The sequence below is a fragment of the Corapipo altera genome, unplaced genomic scaffold (genome assembly GCF_003945725.1).
Source record: "Corapipo altera isolate COAL_440 unplaced genomic scaffold, ASM394572v1 89, whole genome shotgun sequence".
Lineage (NCBI taxonomy): Eukaryota > Metazoa > Chordata > Aves > Passeriformes > Pipridae > Corapipo > Corapipo altera.
In genome coordinates, this window is record NW_020884968.1 from 1,043,346 (window position 1) to 1,059,236 (window position 15,891).

General features: G+C 41.2%; 1 protein-coding gene across 1 annotated transcript in view; it reads left to right on the top strand.

Moving 5' to 3' along the window:
• AOAH (acyloxyacyl hydrolase) overlaps window positions 1–15,891 on the top strand; it is an 80,608-nt gene that overhangs the window by 29,277 nt on the left and 35,440 nt on the right. Inside the window, exons 7-12 of the mRNA XM_027665016.1 lie at window positions 4,898–4,968; window positions 6,900–6,960; window positions 7,462–7,532; window positions 8,742–8,790; window positions 9,202–9,250; window positions 10,377–10,471. Of these exons, the coding sequence (XP_027520817.1) occupies window positions 4,898–4,968; window positions 6,900–6,960; window positions 7,462–7,532; window positions 8,742–8,790; window positions 9,202–9,250; window positions 10,377–10,471 (396 nt within the window). The remainder of the gene's footprint in view (window positions 1–4,897; window positions 4,969–6,899; window positions 6,961–7,461; window positions 7,533–8,741; window positions 8,791–9,201; window positions 9,251–10,376; window positions 10,472–15,891) is intronic.

Consider the following 15,891-nt stretch of genomic DNA (forward strand, 5'->3'; position numbering starts at 1 on the left):
TTTTGTGTACTTCTTCCTTGACCCTTATCACCCCTGCCTTGCCCTTGTAGCAGTATGTAAGTGGGCGTCTTATGAACTGAGCCACTGCCTTACAGCACAGAAAGTGCATTTTAGGGCTGTCTGAAGCTTGAGCAATGGTCTGAATGCAGATTCTGCATATTTTTCCTTTATTTGTGAGAGACTGCCTTTGTCTGTTAAACTTGAAAACTAGGATTTGAAATCTTTCTGCCTCCAACAGTTTTTAGATTTGTAGAAGATCTCTAAAGGGTAGCAGAGAAGGGAGGGGCAGCTTTTATTCTGCTAGGTTCACTTAGGTGAGTCAGCTCAGCCAGAGTTTACTTCCAATTGTCTTCAGGCACTTAATGCAGAGCAAATGTTTTAGCTGTTTGTGACAAAATTATTGGTATTGCTTCTTCCTGATTCCTTACTGGGATGCTACTCGCAAAAGTGAAAATTGAGGTGCCTAATTAGCCTTTGGGCAATTGCCAAATTGCCAAGCCAGAGAAATAAACAAAGCACTGGAGAGACAGGTCACACCTCCCACGGAACAGCAACCAGCAGGATCTTATTAATTTTCCCTCCTATTCAGTGCTGTGCTACTGATGGCTCAAATTACATTAAATTTCTAATCCCCTTTCCTTGGACCAAGTCCCCATGTTAACACCTGCAGCAAGATGCTCTGAGTCAAGCAGGTCCTCTCTGTTAACCAGAGAGCTGCTTCAGGCTTGGGAGTGCTGTCCCCCAGGACGTTGGGCTCCTTCGCTCCCTCGCACATGTTTCTACCCTTGCCATATTGGGCTGCATCCGTTGCATGGCCATGTCTGGCCTTTGTAGGCTCTCCTGGATAGGGTGGCATGGTTGGCATCAATCTTTGAGTGCAATAGGCTCTCCTATTTTGCCTCTACTCTCCCGTATCCTCAAAGCTGCTCCCAATAACTCTCAATCTCCATCACAACACCCTTGTTCCTTTCCTGCTCCTAGCTGCCCATTTGCCAGCAGGAAGGACGTATAGACTGTGTCCCATCTAGAAGCAGCACAGTCATAGTTGGGTTTCTCAATGTATTTCTAAACCTCCATAGCTGCACAATACAAGGTCAGCTCAAATTAAAACAAGTATCAAGTGCTTGCTTGAGCCTCTTCTGAGGTTATTCCTAGTGTACTTCCTGTAATGAGCCTGGATGAAATTTATTTTAAACCTGGAAAATTAAAAATAACAACATTTCTAGAAGCATTACTGTATCTCTCAATTTCCCATTCACACAGATTTAAGTTATTTTGAGATCCAGAAAAAAATATAGTGAGAAAGACAAAGGAGAATCTCTAGGAGAGAGCACAGTATGGATCCTACTTGCATGAGTCATGTATCCCAGAGAAGCAGCATGTGATGAAATAGTAAGAAAATCACCTACCCAGTCTGAACACTGCCGTATCGTGGTCTGTTCACCTGCACACACAGATACACATGGCAGTGAGAGCTGAGGAGCTCTTGCTGCTTGGGAAGAGGATCACCTGGCTGAATGTGTGGGTGAAGATCCAGAAAAACCCCATCTGTGGTAGGACACCACTGCACCCACATCAGCAGAGAGAGAAAAAGATTCACCTGGCCTCTTTTATGCTCCGGCTCATGATAGACCAAAACATCAAATTATATCTGTTCATTCTTCCCATATCTGCTGTTTTGGTTGCTTTTGCTCCATTGCATGTTTGGGGAAAGCCTTCTGAAAAAGTTCTTGCAAGTTAGTTGTCCCCATCTTGGCTTGGCAGCTGTTTGCAACTGCATAAAAAAAGGCATGATTATGGATGTTGGTAATGAGAATGGGAGGTCTGTCTGGATCCCAGGATTTCCTTGGAATTTCTGTGGATAATTGTGAGTTTAGGAAAAAGAAAAGACATTTGACTAATATAGAGATGCAATGAAAGTGGCTACAAACCCAAAAGATTCTAATAAATGTCTCCATTCATTAAAAGGAGTGAGCCATCTGCAAGTGATTGGCTTAAACCAAACACCAACAAGCATTAGGAGCTCATTGTTATTCTTTTTAGTAAAACCAATTAAAATAATTACAGAAATGCCATTAGGGAACATTAACAGACAATGAATAAAATATTAGTGTTATCAATCACTGTGAGCAGCTCTAGTGCTAACTTTTTTTACGGGTGGAGAAGATACTAAGGGGTATCTTTGAGCAATAGTGGTGAACGAATGGTGAATAGGGTTGTGGCTGTAGCATTTAGTGAGAGCAGGCACCATACATACAACCCTGCCATGACTGTGAGGTCCCTGCAAGTCACAGCCTGGCAGTGGGAGAAGTGGGAAGCCAAAGGGAATTGTCGGGAAGAGGAGAGCATAAGCTAATTTCCCTGTGTCCCACTCATGTTACACAGGGGCAAGTAATCCATCTTCTCTCAGAAACTCATACTGCAATCGTAGCTCGTCTCTGCTGGGAAGGACCCTATAGTACCTGCTCACACAAAGATTCTCTCTTTTTTTTAAACCTGTATTCCTTTATGCCTTTTCAGAGTAGCCCGAGACACCACACTCCCGCACAACCCCAAGCAGAGCTAAAGCATTTCCTTCAGACCTCACTGTCCCACCTGCTGTGGGGATGCATAGGCTGGGGAGCCAGAGGTTGTTGTGCTCCAAAGTACTGCTGCAGTAGCTCCTCAGCATCGCCCACACCCATTCCATGTCACCAACACACAACCATTCCCACCAAAGCTAGGCGGTCTCTGGTCTTCCTTTGAAACTCACGGAGATCCAGTCAGCAACAATTTTGAAATGATTGGCTGAGAAAAAGGCAAGAAAAATTTTATTCTACTTACAGCAAAGGGTAGACTTTAAGTGCAGCCTGTGAGCAGAATTAAATGAGATTTTATTTCTGTATTTATTTCTTGCAAGCCCTGTAGTTTGTCTTTCTGGTGCAGTTTTGGCTCCAGGTGCTTTAACTTCAAAGGCTTTGCATACTGTGACTTAGGCTGAAGTAAAAACCTGACAGCTCAGATGAAGACACTGCAAATCTTAGCCTGATGGAAAGCTTTAAGAGCATCTACTGCTTCTGTAGACAGGATTAGTCCTGCATGAAGGAGGTGAGAGAAGTGGTTTCTTTCTTCTTTCCAGGAAGGTGTACATGGGTTTTCAAATTTCTTTGAGAAAAGCTGGCATCCTGCTTGTGCACCTCTCACACTCTCTACCTACCTGATCATACACATGTATGCACACATAGAGAGCAAAAAGGAGGTCCGTGTCCCTGCCATGCTGCAGGACACAGCCCCAAGGCAGCCAGTAGCTTGAATACAGAGGTGCAGTGGGATGGAGAAGAGCACATGGCAGCTGAAGTCACAGCAGCAGGACAAGGTTGGTCTTTCAGCTCAAGAAAAGGTCCCACTCCCTGGCTGCTTTTGACTATTTCTCTCTACTTCTTCTGTGATTGTGTTCTGGTTTCTCCTTTCACTCTACCAACACCTTCTCACTCCCAAGCTTTGTCATTTGAGTATGTTGGGCAGAGATGAGGAGAATTAATTGGTGGGGTTTTTTTGGGTTTCTTGTCTCATCTCCCTGACTTTCCTCTTTTTTTTCTCTTTTGATTTCACTTTTGCATTCTTCAGAAAGTGCACTGTTACAGCTCCACCTGCACTGCAGATCTCTCCTCCTGCTCCTTTTCAGTGGTAACTGAAAAAGGTACCACTCTTTTTCATCTTCATCTTGCTGCTTGGTCATTTCAGCTGCCACTGCAAATGTTGACTACAATCTTTGCACTAGGGGCTCTATCCATCTTCACTACTCCAACCCTCCTCTCCACATTGAGATCCTGACTGTGACACATTGCTGTGGCTGACCTCCTACTCTGGGCAGTGTGATACCCTTATCTCCATCACCCCTTGCTACCTGTGCAAGCAAACACCTGTCCTGGAACTGTAAGGCAATGCCCTACACACCATGGCCCACTGGTTCCCTGCCCTGCAATGCTACCTCAAGGTTCTCCTCTGTCACTCAGAGCTTTATACACTGCAGTTACTGCCCCTCATGGTGAGTAATAACCTTTCATTGTCCTCTCCTGAGTTGTATCCAGCCTTTATCTTCTGTTTTACATTGGGTTTAATTGTAATGTCTTTAGGGCGAGGACTATCTTATTCTTTTTCTCTGTGTCTATAAAGTATGTAACACGAGGCAGTTGGTCCAAGGACAGAGCTTTTAAGTGCTATGTCTATATAAATAATTACCCTTCTTTGCATCAAGTTATGATTATGCCCATCTGCTCCATATTTACATGATAAATGTAGCCTCAGTGAATACAGTTAATTAGGCTGTGCACTGACTAGCCCTCTGTATTTATAGACCACTTGAGCACCCTCAGTGTCTAAAGACCACCTGAACTTACAGTGAAGCCACATGAGCAGTGTTTGTGGGATTCATTGCCAATGCAGTGCAATATTTCCGTTCATTAGGAAAGTCTCTTTCAGCTTCTGAAACTTCCTGGCTAACTGGAACATGAACTGGATTGGCCCCTGGCAGTGGTCTACTAATGCTGTAGTTTGTTTGTAGAAACAAACCTCATGGCTCACAACGTTTTCGCATTGTGTCAGATACCATCATGTTTATCAAACATGATAGTAATTTTTTCAAAGAATGAGAAAGTAAGTTTGGAACTTGAGAGGAGACACTTTCACAGGAACTTTTTATTCCTTTTTAGTTTATAGGTCTTTGAAAGAAGGCATAGTTGATTTGTCTAAATATTCTGGCATGTAGCATCCTTAATGGCATCACTGGAGTTTTTAGATGTCTCTAGGCAGAAAATACGTGGTTTAGCTCTGTAATTTACTGACAGTGAATATCCTAAGGTACACCACCTCTGTGAACTAATGCACCCATCTTTTTTTTATTTTTCTTCCTCTCCAGAAAAGCTTCATGGGGTTCTCAAGTATTTGTACATTTCCTCTTCTGGCTAACCTGTGTGAGAAGATGAAATAGTATGTATAAAATTTTAGTCCTTAACCACAAACAGATTATGGTACATTTGCTTCTTTCAAAAGTCATCCTTAGTTAACAAAGCTTCCTACATTTTAATTATATTGGTTTCCTTCATAAAACCACTGTCTAGGTAGTATAGAGGGAGGTTGCAGAGAAATCAGGCAAGTAAGTTTCCTCCTAGGGATCCTTGTGATTTCTTCAGCATGTCCCAGAGGTCAAATATGTGACACACTCACAGATGTGACATTTCCAAAAGGGAGCCATCCTTTCTGTTGAGATTTCCTGAGCCCAAGAGACTTCTCCATTTCATTTGTTCACCCAGTTGTGGTGCCCATGGCTCAGCACAGGAAGGCCACCAGCACTCATATAACTCTGTGAGGAACATGAATTTAATGTCAGTTGTGAAGTGTAGAAGAATCTCAAGACAAGAAAAACCATTCATGGCAGTGCTGACTTTGAATCAGTTTCTGAGAAAGAAACCAGGATGCGAGCTGGGATATTACTCCTAAAGCATATTTGTAAATGTAGTCCAATGACTTGGAGGAAGAGTCAAGCAAATCTACATCAGTATTATAAACTGTATATTTGACTGAATCAACTGCCAAGACTAACTTGGCACCTATTTACCTAACTCAACTATTTCTGCCCATTTAATGGAAACTGCAGATATCAGGAGTTTATTGGGAATGGGTTAATTGACATGAAATATCTTGTAAATGCCTTTGAAATGTTAGTCAGGACACATAAGCTGAGTTCGAACCCTGTGAGTTCAGACAGTGGAAGCAGGAATCAAATTGTATATCATATGTTGAATCAAATATGTTCAACTCTTCTGATCTCTCTCTCATGCACTCTCACTCTCTTTGGTTTTTCACTTTCCTCTCTCTATAGCTGCAAAAAAATATGTTTCTCAATTGGACTTTTTTAGTGGTCTAGATTTGTGCCAGTTCCTTGCAACTGAACTTTACTGCAGAGAAGTAGCCCAAACAGTGCATCGGAATTATTGATTACTGACTCAATAAGGATGACAATCACACCCACAGGTGCATGTCACCAGTCTCCTCTACATTTTTTCTTATCCTGATGCTTCTGCAGCTTGAGGAATCCACACCCATTGCACCTATTTGCTCTCTCAGCCAGGTCCAACATCTCTTACAAACTCAAGAGTTTGGAAAAACTTGAAAAGAAAACTTTCCAAGGAAAGATTAACCAGGATATCATTTTAAGATTGCTGCCTACTGGGCTAAATATGAAAGGCTGCTCAATATAGGTGAGCTGAGTGGTGTCCCATAGCCAAAAAGAAATGCCATGCTTGGGCAGCACCATGTGAAAGCGAGCACATGCCCAAGCTAAAAAGGAAGGGGCACAGGGCTGACACTATCATTTTAACACCTTTTTCAGGTACTGCTAAAACCTATGGGATTGCTGGAAACAAAAGTCACAAAGAAAAAGAAAGAAATGTAATTTTCAAAGGTTAATGTAATTAGGCAGTTAGTCTCCATCAGCATGAGACCCATTCTGCAGATCTTTCCCAGGGAGAAGGGCCTTCATTAGCATTTTGTATCTGACAGGTTTGCAAGGCCTGCAAGTGTTGAGTGTAGTATTTATTTCCAAAAAATTTATACTCACTTTTACCACAGATTTGATGTCCTAGTTTGTTTTAGAGACTGCAGGTTTGACATTGCAGCCACACAGGATTCCATCAGCTTCACCTTCAGATTTCAGTCAGCAGGTATTGAAAGAAATTAGAATTTGTTCTGTTGGACAGGATCACTTTGCTGAAGTACAAGCACAGAGCTAAACCTGAATATGGAGCAGTGAATGACATGCCAGTTATTATCTATTCTGTATGCTTCATTGTGTTTTTTACTTTCTGAATAGGTTCCCTTCCATATATTAACACTATGTTTGTTGTTTTTGTTTTTTACAGTGTTATAAGAAATAAACTGCCTTTTGAAGATTTTGATGGAGATAAATTTAGTACTTTCCCGGTAAGCAAAGCCTTTCCTTTGATACACTAATCCCTTGATAACGAGGATGTCTATGGGATTCCTCTTACCTTCTGCAAAGCCTTATCCATTCGTGTGAAAATAGGTATAGGAATAAAGTGAATGGAGGGGTTTTTATCATAAAATGTGGGGATTTTTCTTGGATGAAAAAGCAATCATTCATTTATGCCACCTGGGGAGATGCACACATAAAGCTGTGCTCCCTGCAGAAGCAAATTGCTCTGCTGCTGAGTGGTTTGTTTACTGAATTAATAAGAGGTGAAGCAAAGTCACATTAAAAAAAAAATTGCCAACTTGTCTTATTTCTGTACCAAAGCATACAAAGTGTCATTTATTAAAGCTTAGCAAAGGGACTCTGGAATACAACCTGTTTACTGGGTTTTATTCTTACACCTTTAGTTAGATTCTCATTTTAGATACTTTAAATTGAAAGTGCAAGAGCAATAATGACTGTCCTATCTGTGTGCTTCTCCTGGCCTTCAGACACTGAGGGGCTATCACTGGCGAGGCAGAGACTGCAATGACAAAAACACCACCGTGTATCCTGGCAGACGGTAAAGCTTTTAATTATTTTAAAGGCTTCCTAGTGATTGTGGCTTCTTGAAGAATGAGCTCAAGATTTTATTTTTGCCATATTCTGAGATAGCACATCACTGCGTGTTGCTTGATTTCAGTGTGATAGAGACAAGAGGGGATGATCAAGATTAGGGGTGGGGCGCGCTTGCAGGGGTGGTGCACAGGTTTCTTTTCTTTCTCTGAAGTGTCTGCAGCCAAAGTTGGTCAGACACACCAAATGTGGAGGGAGGAGGGAAACCATGCTGCTGGGGCTTACAAACCTTATTACACTTGAGCTAATGTAGGCTGTGCCTATTTTAGGGAGCAACAGGGTGGGAGTGCGAAACAGTGGTGTTCGTGGCTGGCTGCTGACCTCCAGCATTCAATCCTCGTGGTTTGTGGAAATGTAGGGCTAAATATGTACCCTTCTAAGTGAATACCTTCTGGGTGCATACCTCCCAGCTGCCTGAGCATGGACTTTCATGGAGACCTGGAACAGAGCACAGCCAGTCCTACTGGTCTGGCCTTGCTCTGTTACTTTTGCTTGCTATTTTACCTTTTCAAAAACACAGCTCTCCTCTACCATGGTTTTGCTAAGAAGTTGTTAACCAGGACTGATTTTAAAGCATAGATATTAACCAGTTTGTGACCAGATAAACTGGGATTAAGGGTATGGCCTTGGAAGAATCATATGCCATCGTCCTGGGCAGCAGACCTGCATCAGCAGAAATGGGCTTACAGAGTCCTGGATAGATGGATATTCAGAGACTGAATATATGGAGTTTTCCTGCAAGAGAGGCCTGTGCTAATCATACTGTTTTATGGGCCAAAGAAAATCCTCATTACCCTGCACTGAATTTGGAGTGAGGAGCTTGGTGGATTTCAGTGAACACTTAAAAGGGCAGGGAAAAAGGTCTGTCTTTTCCAAGAATCACCCCCACCAGCTTCGGCTAAGTGCATATATAGACTGAAAGGATAAGTTTCATTCAGCAACTTCCAGGATTAACTTTAAATTAATATTGCATTTTGCTGGCAAAAATTCCTCTTCTGGATTCAAAGGAGGAAAACCCTCACCCTTCCATGCAGAAAGGAATTTCTAATTGCTTTTTATTCTTAATGAAAAATGACACTAAAGATCCAATTTCCTCAAAAGCCCCTTTTGCTTTATTTTCTGTAACACTGTTTATCCCTTTGTAACTCTTTTTTAGTCCTGATAACTGGGATGCGAAAAGTGACTCTAACTGCAATGGTATATGGGTAAGTAAATGAAGTTGCACCTTCTTGATTGCTGCCTCTCTTTTTTCCTTCTTTTGAAATAGCCTGCAAATGTTTCTTTTTTATTTATTTTGGTTTATTACCTGATTTGGATTACTCTTATTTTTTTGCTGCCTTTGATATTCCAAATAATAGAACCATTTATTAAAAGCTAAGCAAATAAGAGAAGCAGTTATGAGTGAAGTTTGTTTATTGATGCTTATGATTATTTAAATTATGGTTATTATAATTAATTTAAATGTACATATTAAAATAATATAATGGAAAGCATCATTATTATGATGCAGTGCTTCCTACAGGCAAGCATTCAAGAAGAACTAAATTCTCAGCCTCTGTTTTGCACTGCCACTCTTCAGGTGCTAGATAGCTACTATCATCTCTCCCCTCCAACAGGGTGTGGATCCAAAAGATGGAATTCCCTATGAGGAGAAATTCTGCAAAGGTAAATCTTTAGAGTTAATACAAGAAACAATGTCATTGACAATGCAGGGGAAAGGCATTTTTTGTTTTTAATGAGCTTTACAACGTCATGAGAAAGGCAAAATGGCAAAATTGTTGGATTTTTTTAATCCTGAGGGTGAGCAAAGAGGAAATGTGAAAAACATCAGCTGCTGGTAATCTCCTGTTAAAAGTCAGTTCAGTTACAAAGTTGAATACGTAGATCAGGGACAGCAGCAAACAGAGATACCATCTCTGCATCTTCTGTGGAGCCTGAAACCTAACCCAGAGGGTTGGCCTGGGGATTTAGGGGAGCAGTTTAACATCAACATTTGTCCAGTTTGACTCGTTGCCATAAATACATGCTGATCCTTTTCCGGAGAAGGACTTACAGAGGTGATGACATCAGCTGATCTCCCAAAGAGGTGAAGCGATGGCATCGGCTGATCTCCCTAACTGCGAGGTGGGTGGGTGCCTGTGCGTACACATCACACAAATAACAACCTCACAAAACAGCCCTGACTGCAGTTGCTGTGCACCTCACCTCACATTTAAATCAGGGAATGAACCATTGCCTGGCAAGACTTCTCAATATTTTTAGATGAAAGGCAATCTACAAATGCTAAGTAACATTAATTATAAACCAGACAGGATATTCTAGCAGAAATACTCATATGAGTAGCACATCCACCACCCAGTTCTGTTATAAGGAGATTTGAGCAATTTTCTGAGTAATCCGATTTCCCTAAATGTTTAAGTACTTTTTAATGCATATTCTATGGATAGTAAAAATAAACATTGGCTGCACAGCAGAACCTCTGCTGAAATAACATACAATTTGAATATAACTAGGATTTTTCCTGATTAGCAAGACCTCTTCCTGTTTTTCATGCCGGGTTCCCAGTTGTTTCTCTAGGACTGATGGCAAATGCCTGCTAGACATTTTTTGCTGCAGATGGAGTGAAAATCCTCTTTCAGGGTCTGAACGTTTAAGCCTCATGAAGAGTGGTATAGCCAGTCACCCTGTGACTCCTTCATCTGCCACGGCTGTTCTTCTTTAAGCGTCGCTCTCCATGCTTGTTTTCAGTTTGCTCTTTCTGCTCATGTGACTAATAAAATGCATTAATTAGGTGCAGACTCACAAGGGGTCGTGCTGTTGGGAGACTCGGCAGGCGCTCACTTCCACATCCCTCCCGAGTGGATGACTGTCACGCAGATGTCAGCGGTGAGGAATCACATTCAGGTTGCCAAAAACACTATACCACTTGTTGCCATTTGCTTTGTCCCCTGTGCTGCAGGTTGCCAATGGGAAACAAGTGCAAAATGCTTCATTGCAATGGAATTTATAGTTATGGGTTCATGTGTATCAGTCCCCTCCTGCATCTGCTGTTATGAAGATAAAAAAAACAGCCCTGTGCTACTGCCGGTCCTCCGACATCTGTGCAATTGGGTCAGGGAAGAGCTTGGCTGCAGTGGCCCAGTGCTGTGCCAGAAACACAAACCAGGACATCTGGCTTTCCACGCACGTGCCTGTGGCTCAAGGAGACCTGTACTGTCTGTGGGATCAGTCCTGCCGTTAGCAGGCTTGTTGGTATGGCTCCTTGCTGTGCGAGTGCTGCAGAAGTGACCCTGCTGATGGTTTGGGAACTTCTGTTTTAGGCATCTGGCTTTGAAATGACATGCCCTGGGTTGTTTTCCCTCATCTGTTGCATATATGAAATAGGTCTGTTAACTCCAGCATTCAGGCTTTGAGGCTTGTTGAACAAATACATCGGCAGGTATTTGAGGGTCATCCAAGGATTTATAATAGACTTGTCCTTAAGGGAAGAGTTTCTGTGACCGTGAAAGATCACAGCCACACTGATGTCTATCTTTGGGTGGTATCCCAGTATTTCCCATTTTCAAACAACATCAAAATGCAGCTGACTGTGAATTATGCTGAGCCTGGGCTGTTGCAGTTCACTGACATGTAATGAAATAATTGAGAGGAAAAGATCATTCCAGCAAACTGCAATTGTGGGGTGGAGATAAATGTGCAGGTATGCTCTTGACCTTCACTGTTGTTTCCTATCCCGAAATGTTGTCACTCCCTACTCAGGGAGGACTGTTCCCTGTCCTTCTCTGCACAAATGTCTGCTGCATGGGGGTGATCAGATAGATCATCATTGCCCACCTTTTGTGGTGAAAACCACTGGCCTCTGTAGAAGGATATGGATATTTTCTGGAGAACAATTCTTATTCCAAAGTGTTGGTAGTTACAGTGCTGTGGGAGGTCTGAGAGTTTCATGTATTTTTTCACTTTTGATCTCAGAGCTGATTTAAATGTTGCAGATTAACAGTTGTTTTTCTCTGTTAAATGCTTATAAGTAACTATTAGATGAATGACACTGATGACAGAGCTGATGAGGCACATAATAAATTAGAACTAATGATAATTGAGATTATCTTGTCTAATGAAGATGGTAATAATACTGATGGTGATGATGATTCTCCCAGTAATGCTGGTAGTAGAGCCATGTAGGCAAGAAGAGTTTTAGACTATGTGAGCATTATATTATCACTACAATGAAGATTTAGAAAGCATTTCTGTTGCTTGAAGCTTGCTGGTCCACTAGCTGGATGGGTCAAGGGCTGGTAATAGCATGCTGAGGTAGAAGCTTCAAGGCTGGGAGCTGGAGTGCAGATTACAAAGCGAGTTTTGGTGGCTCCTTATTACTGTCTGATGGGTGTAGAACAACTTGCATGGGAAGAGAACTGGTACTCTCTGTGTAAGGCTCAACAAATACACGCTTTCAGTGATCAACTCCATCTGGCCAGAGTGTGGGAAAGTTGAGGACTGGTTGGAAAAGGAGACGTGGGTTACTTCCCTTTGCAGAAAGAGTGCCTCCAGGTTAGAGCTGGTGCCCTGCACTGGGGCAGGGAGGGCTAGGAGAGATGTGTTCCCTCACTGGCCTTTTGTAGTCAATCCACTGACAGCATATAAAATAAAAGGAGTTAACACGTCACTGGAATTGGAGAAGGTAAATACAGTGTATGAGTAGAGTAAAAAAAAGAAACCTGGATTTCACATGGAGATCCAGTGCCGCCTTGAGCCAGACCCAGATATCTCTTGTGGTGTATGTTCTGAGTCCAGTAAGAAAGGGATGCATTAAAATACCACTTACTGGAGCTAGCAGAGGAAGGTAAAGGAGAATAGTATAGATAAGATTCTTGTGTACCTTCAGACACTGGGTACCCTGAGCTGGGCAGCGTGAGACAGACCTCTGACGTGGGTGTGGCACAGTATGTTGGTAACATAAAGGAACTTGGGAAAATCAGTTACAGCTACACAGGGCAAAGCAAGGCTGAGCTAATCATCTTTCAGGAGATGCAGCCCTCCTACAGCTAGCTGAGCTCTACAGTAGTGCACTGCACAGCCACCATGGTGTATGTGTTACATGGGGTTTCGGGTAGGAAAGAGCAGATTCTGTTCTAGGACTATTTGCAAGCTTTTCTATCAATCTGGAAAAAATACAGCAGTTAAATATTAACGTAGAGATACAGAGAGCCCAATCATATTAAAAAACTATCATCTGTGATTAAACTCTTGCAAAATTAAAATGTTATTTAATTTGGAGCTCACCTTGGATAAGAAAGTTGGCACTTGAGCACAAAAGTACCAGCAAAAACATTTCTGAGCTAATTCAGACTTTTTCACTGCCTCTTCCTCTTGCTTGTCATCTCTGTCTTGCTCTCTCTGTGTAGAATGTCAATAGCAGCAATTCAGCTGCCTTGGGGTTGCGAAGGTGCAATAGTGTTGTCTCTTGATGTGTTGTATTAAATGCCACTGGCAAATATAGATTTAATTAACAAATTAACAGGCTTCAATGCTTTTTCAGTGCAAGACTTTCCTCAAGGAGATTTTCTAAGCACATCTAGAGATGAGTTTGTTACCATAGACAATGCAGAGAGTCTATGTACTAGTCTCACGGAAAACGTCTTTAACCTGAGACCACAGCAAGAATATGAAGTTAGGGCTTGGGGAGGAAAGAAAAAGGCATCAGCTTTGTACACCTGTTGTTCCCCTTTACTGTCAAACCCAAGACATTTGCTTTGATTCTCTCCAAATTTCTTTGATAAGACGTATAAAAATATTAGTTTACCAAATGGTTTTATCTACAGTCAATATTAGAGTCAGTTCAAAGCTTTAATTTCCATTTCAGTAGAATCTTAAACCTCTTAATGGAATTCCAAACAGGGCTTCCTCACCCCTGCCCTGTACAGGTTTTTTTATCACGTGTACAGGGAAAAGGTTGTGTGCCTGTTAACTCAAATTTATTAAGTGTACTATTTTATTACTTTAATGTTTTTCTATATTTTTACATATCCATTTTATATACTTTATACATTTCACATATTTCTTATTTATATTTATCCTTTTACATGTTTACATATACAAGTGTTTACATATACTAGTACAGAGCGAAATTTACACTTGGTAACAATGCTGTGGGCCCATCTGTTAATCAGCACCACATCAGTGGCGGCTGTGAATTCCAGTTTTAAAGCTAATTATGTGCAGAAATAATTTTTCAGGAGAGATGCTGAAAATTTCACTAAGAGACTCTACAAAATGCTGTTTTTCCCTGATTATGCTGCACATATTCTACTGTGCAAAGGACTAGTTTTGATGAGTAAGGGAAGAAAGAGAAATTTCCTCACTGAAGCAGGCTCAGGATGCTGTTTGGGTAGCTGGATGATTAACACAGGGGTGATGAGGTGAGCATTTGGGCTGAACAACTTTGGAATTCATATGCCCATGATGCTGAATTGAAGAGCATTGTTGGGAAGATGTTGTATACCAGATTGTGGATTTCCTGGTCTAATTAGGAATTTACTGCCCTCCTAGCAATGGGATAATAACCCCCTGTGTAATCCGGTGCAGAGGGACATGCTTCAGTTATGGAATGCATCAAGTTGCATCATTTACTTTTCCCATATCAAGTCCTCTAGAGCCTTCCTGGTCTTCCTGTTTCCTTTCACCAGACCAAATGTGGAGATCTGAATCATGTTCCTGCATCCACCAAGGAGACTGGTTTGAGGGGGAAAACTTGCAAGCACCTGAGCACCAGCCTGCCCACAATGACACAGCCATAGGCACCCATTTTGTCTGTCACCAAGCTTGAGCATGTATTATATCACAGAGGGGAACTGTGTTTTCCAGTGATATTTCCAAAGCCTTTACCTAGGAACCTGACACATATACAGTTATCATACCTCTCAGAGGGTGTTCTTCCCACAAAGAGCATATGGAGGCATTACTTGGTGTGGAAAATATCCGTTACAAGGTGGACACATCTTTGAAAGCTGTAGCTCAGGCATGTTATTTCTCCAGTTAAAACAAACAAACAAACCCAACAAAAATATTCCCTCACTCTTCTCTGTGTAGCACTAGGGTAAGTCACAGGTACCTTACAGGAAGAGATTTATACAGCTGTAAGAAGGGGATGAGTCGACTTTATTTTGGCTGTCTATTTTGTCAATAGCTTCTGGGTTTGCCAGACTTTTCTTTCAACAGGTTCAATAAGAATTGAGCTGAATGTTCATTCCTTTCACCTGAAAATTTTTACACTAAAAATGAAGTGTAATGCAGTAGGTGTGCACTTTATGAGGTTTAGTAAAGCAGAAGAAATGCTGGTGAGGATTTTTGGAGGTGGATAGTTTTTGTGGAAAGCTAATATTGAAAACACTGGTGTGTCTAGCAATGGGTATTGTGCTCCTGCTGCTCTGTCCATCTGCTTGCAATTGACTTCCAAATAGCTACTAAATGCAGCATTTTTCTGTTATAGATTTGGAATAGAAACAACTTTTATTTCTCATTTTAGAGACAATTTTATTTTGAGATAAAAGCACTATATATTTACAAATGTGCTGGAAATAATACCCTTTCTAGAAAGAGGAATTTTAAAACTGTTGGATCTCTATTTCATGCTGAATAAAGAGAAAAATAAATCCTGCATTTATCCATAGTCCAGTGAATACCTATTTGCCCAAAAACTCAAAGGGTTCTCAGGTTTCATTACAGTAACTGTTTCATAGTATTTATTTCCTATTAGCAGAATTCATAATTTCTTTAAATGTGGAGTTAGGATGTCCTGAACCCTCATCCTACTGACTTTTTTTTTTTTTTTTGCACCACTAGAAAAAACAGGAGTTTGATATGTGAAATTCTTATTAAAAACATTCTCTAGCTTCCCTTTAAATCCACTGAAATGCAGGCAAGTTTCTCCCAGCTAGTACTGTGATGACTAAAGTGCCGCATTTTGTGGGAAATAAGGTTATAGTTTTGCTAATTTCAAACCTCTGCCCCTTGCAGCTTTACAGAATAGAAATGTTTTTCATGCTTTTTAAAAAGATATATTGTGCTTTTCTCAAGGGCGTTAAGGTTTGCTTATTTGTATATTTAGAATAAGAAAGTTGTCTGTGGTACTTAATACTATCACAAGGACTTGAACAATATTAAGGGATGTTTCAAATATTTCAGGATTTCCAGGACTGACATTTCTACAGGCTTGTATAAGTGTGAAGTTTCCAGTGCCCTTTTGTGTTCTGATTTTGAAAATCTCTTGCCATAGCAACCCTGAACCTTCTTCTGTTTAAGCACAG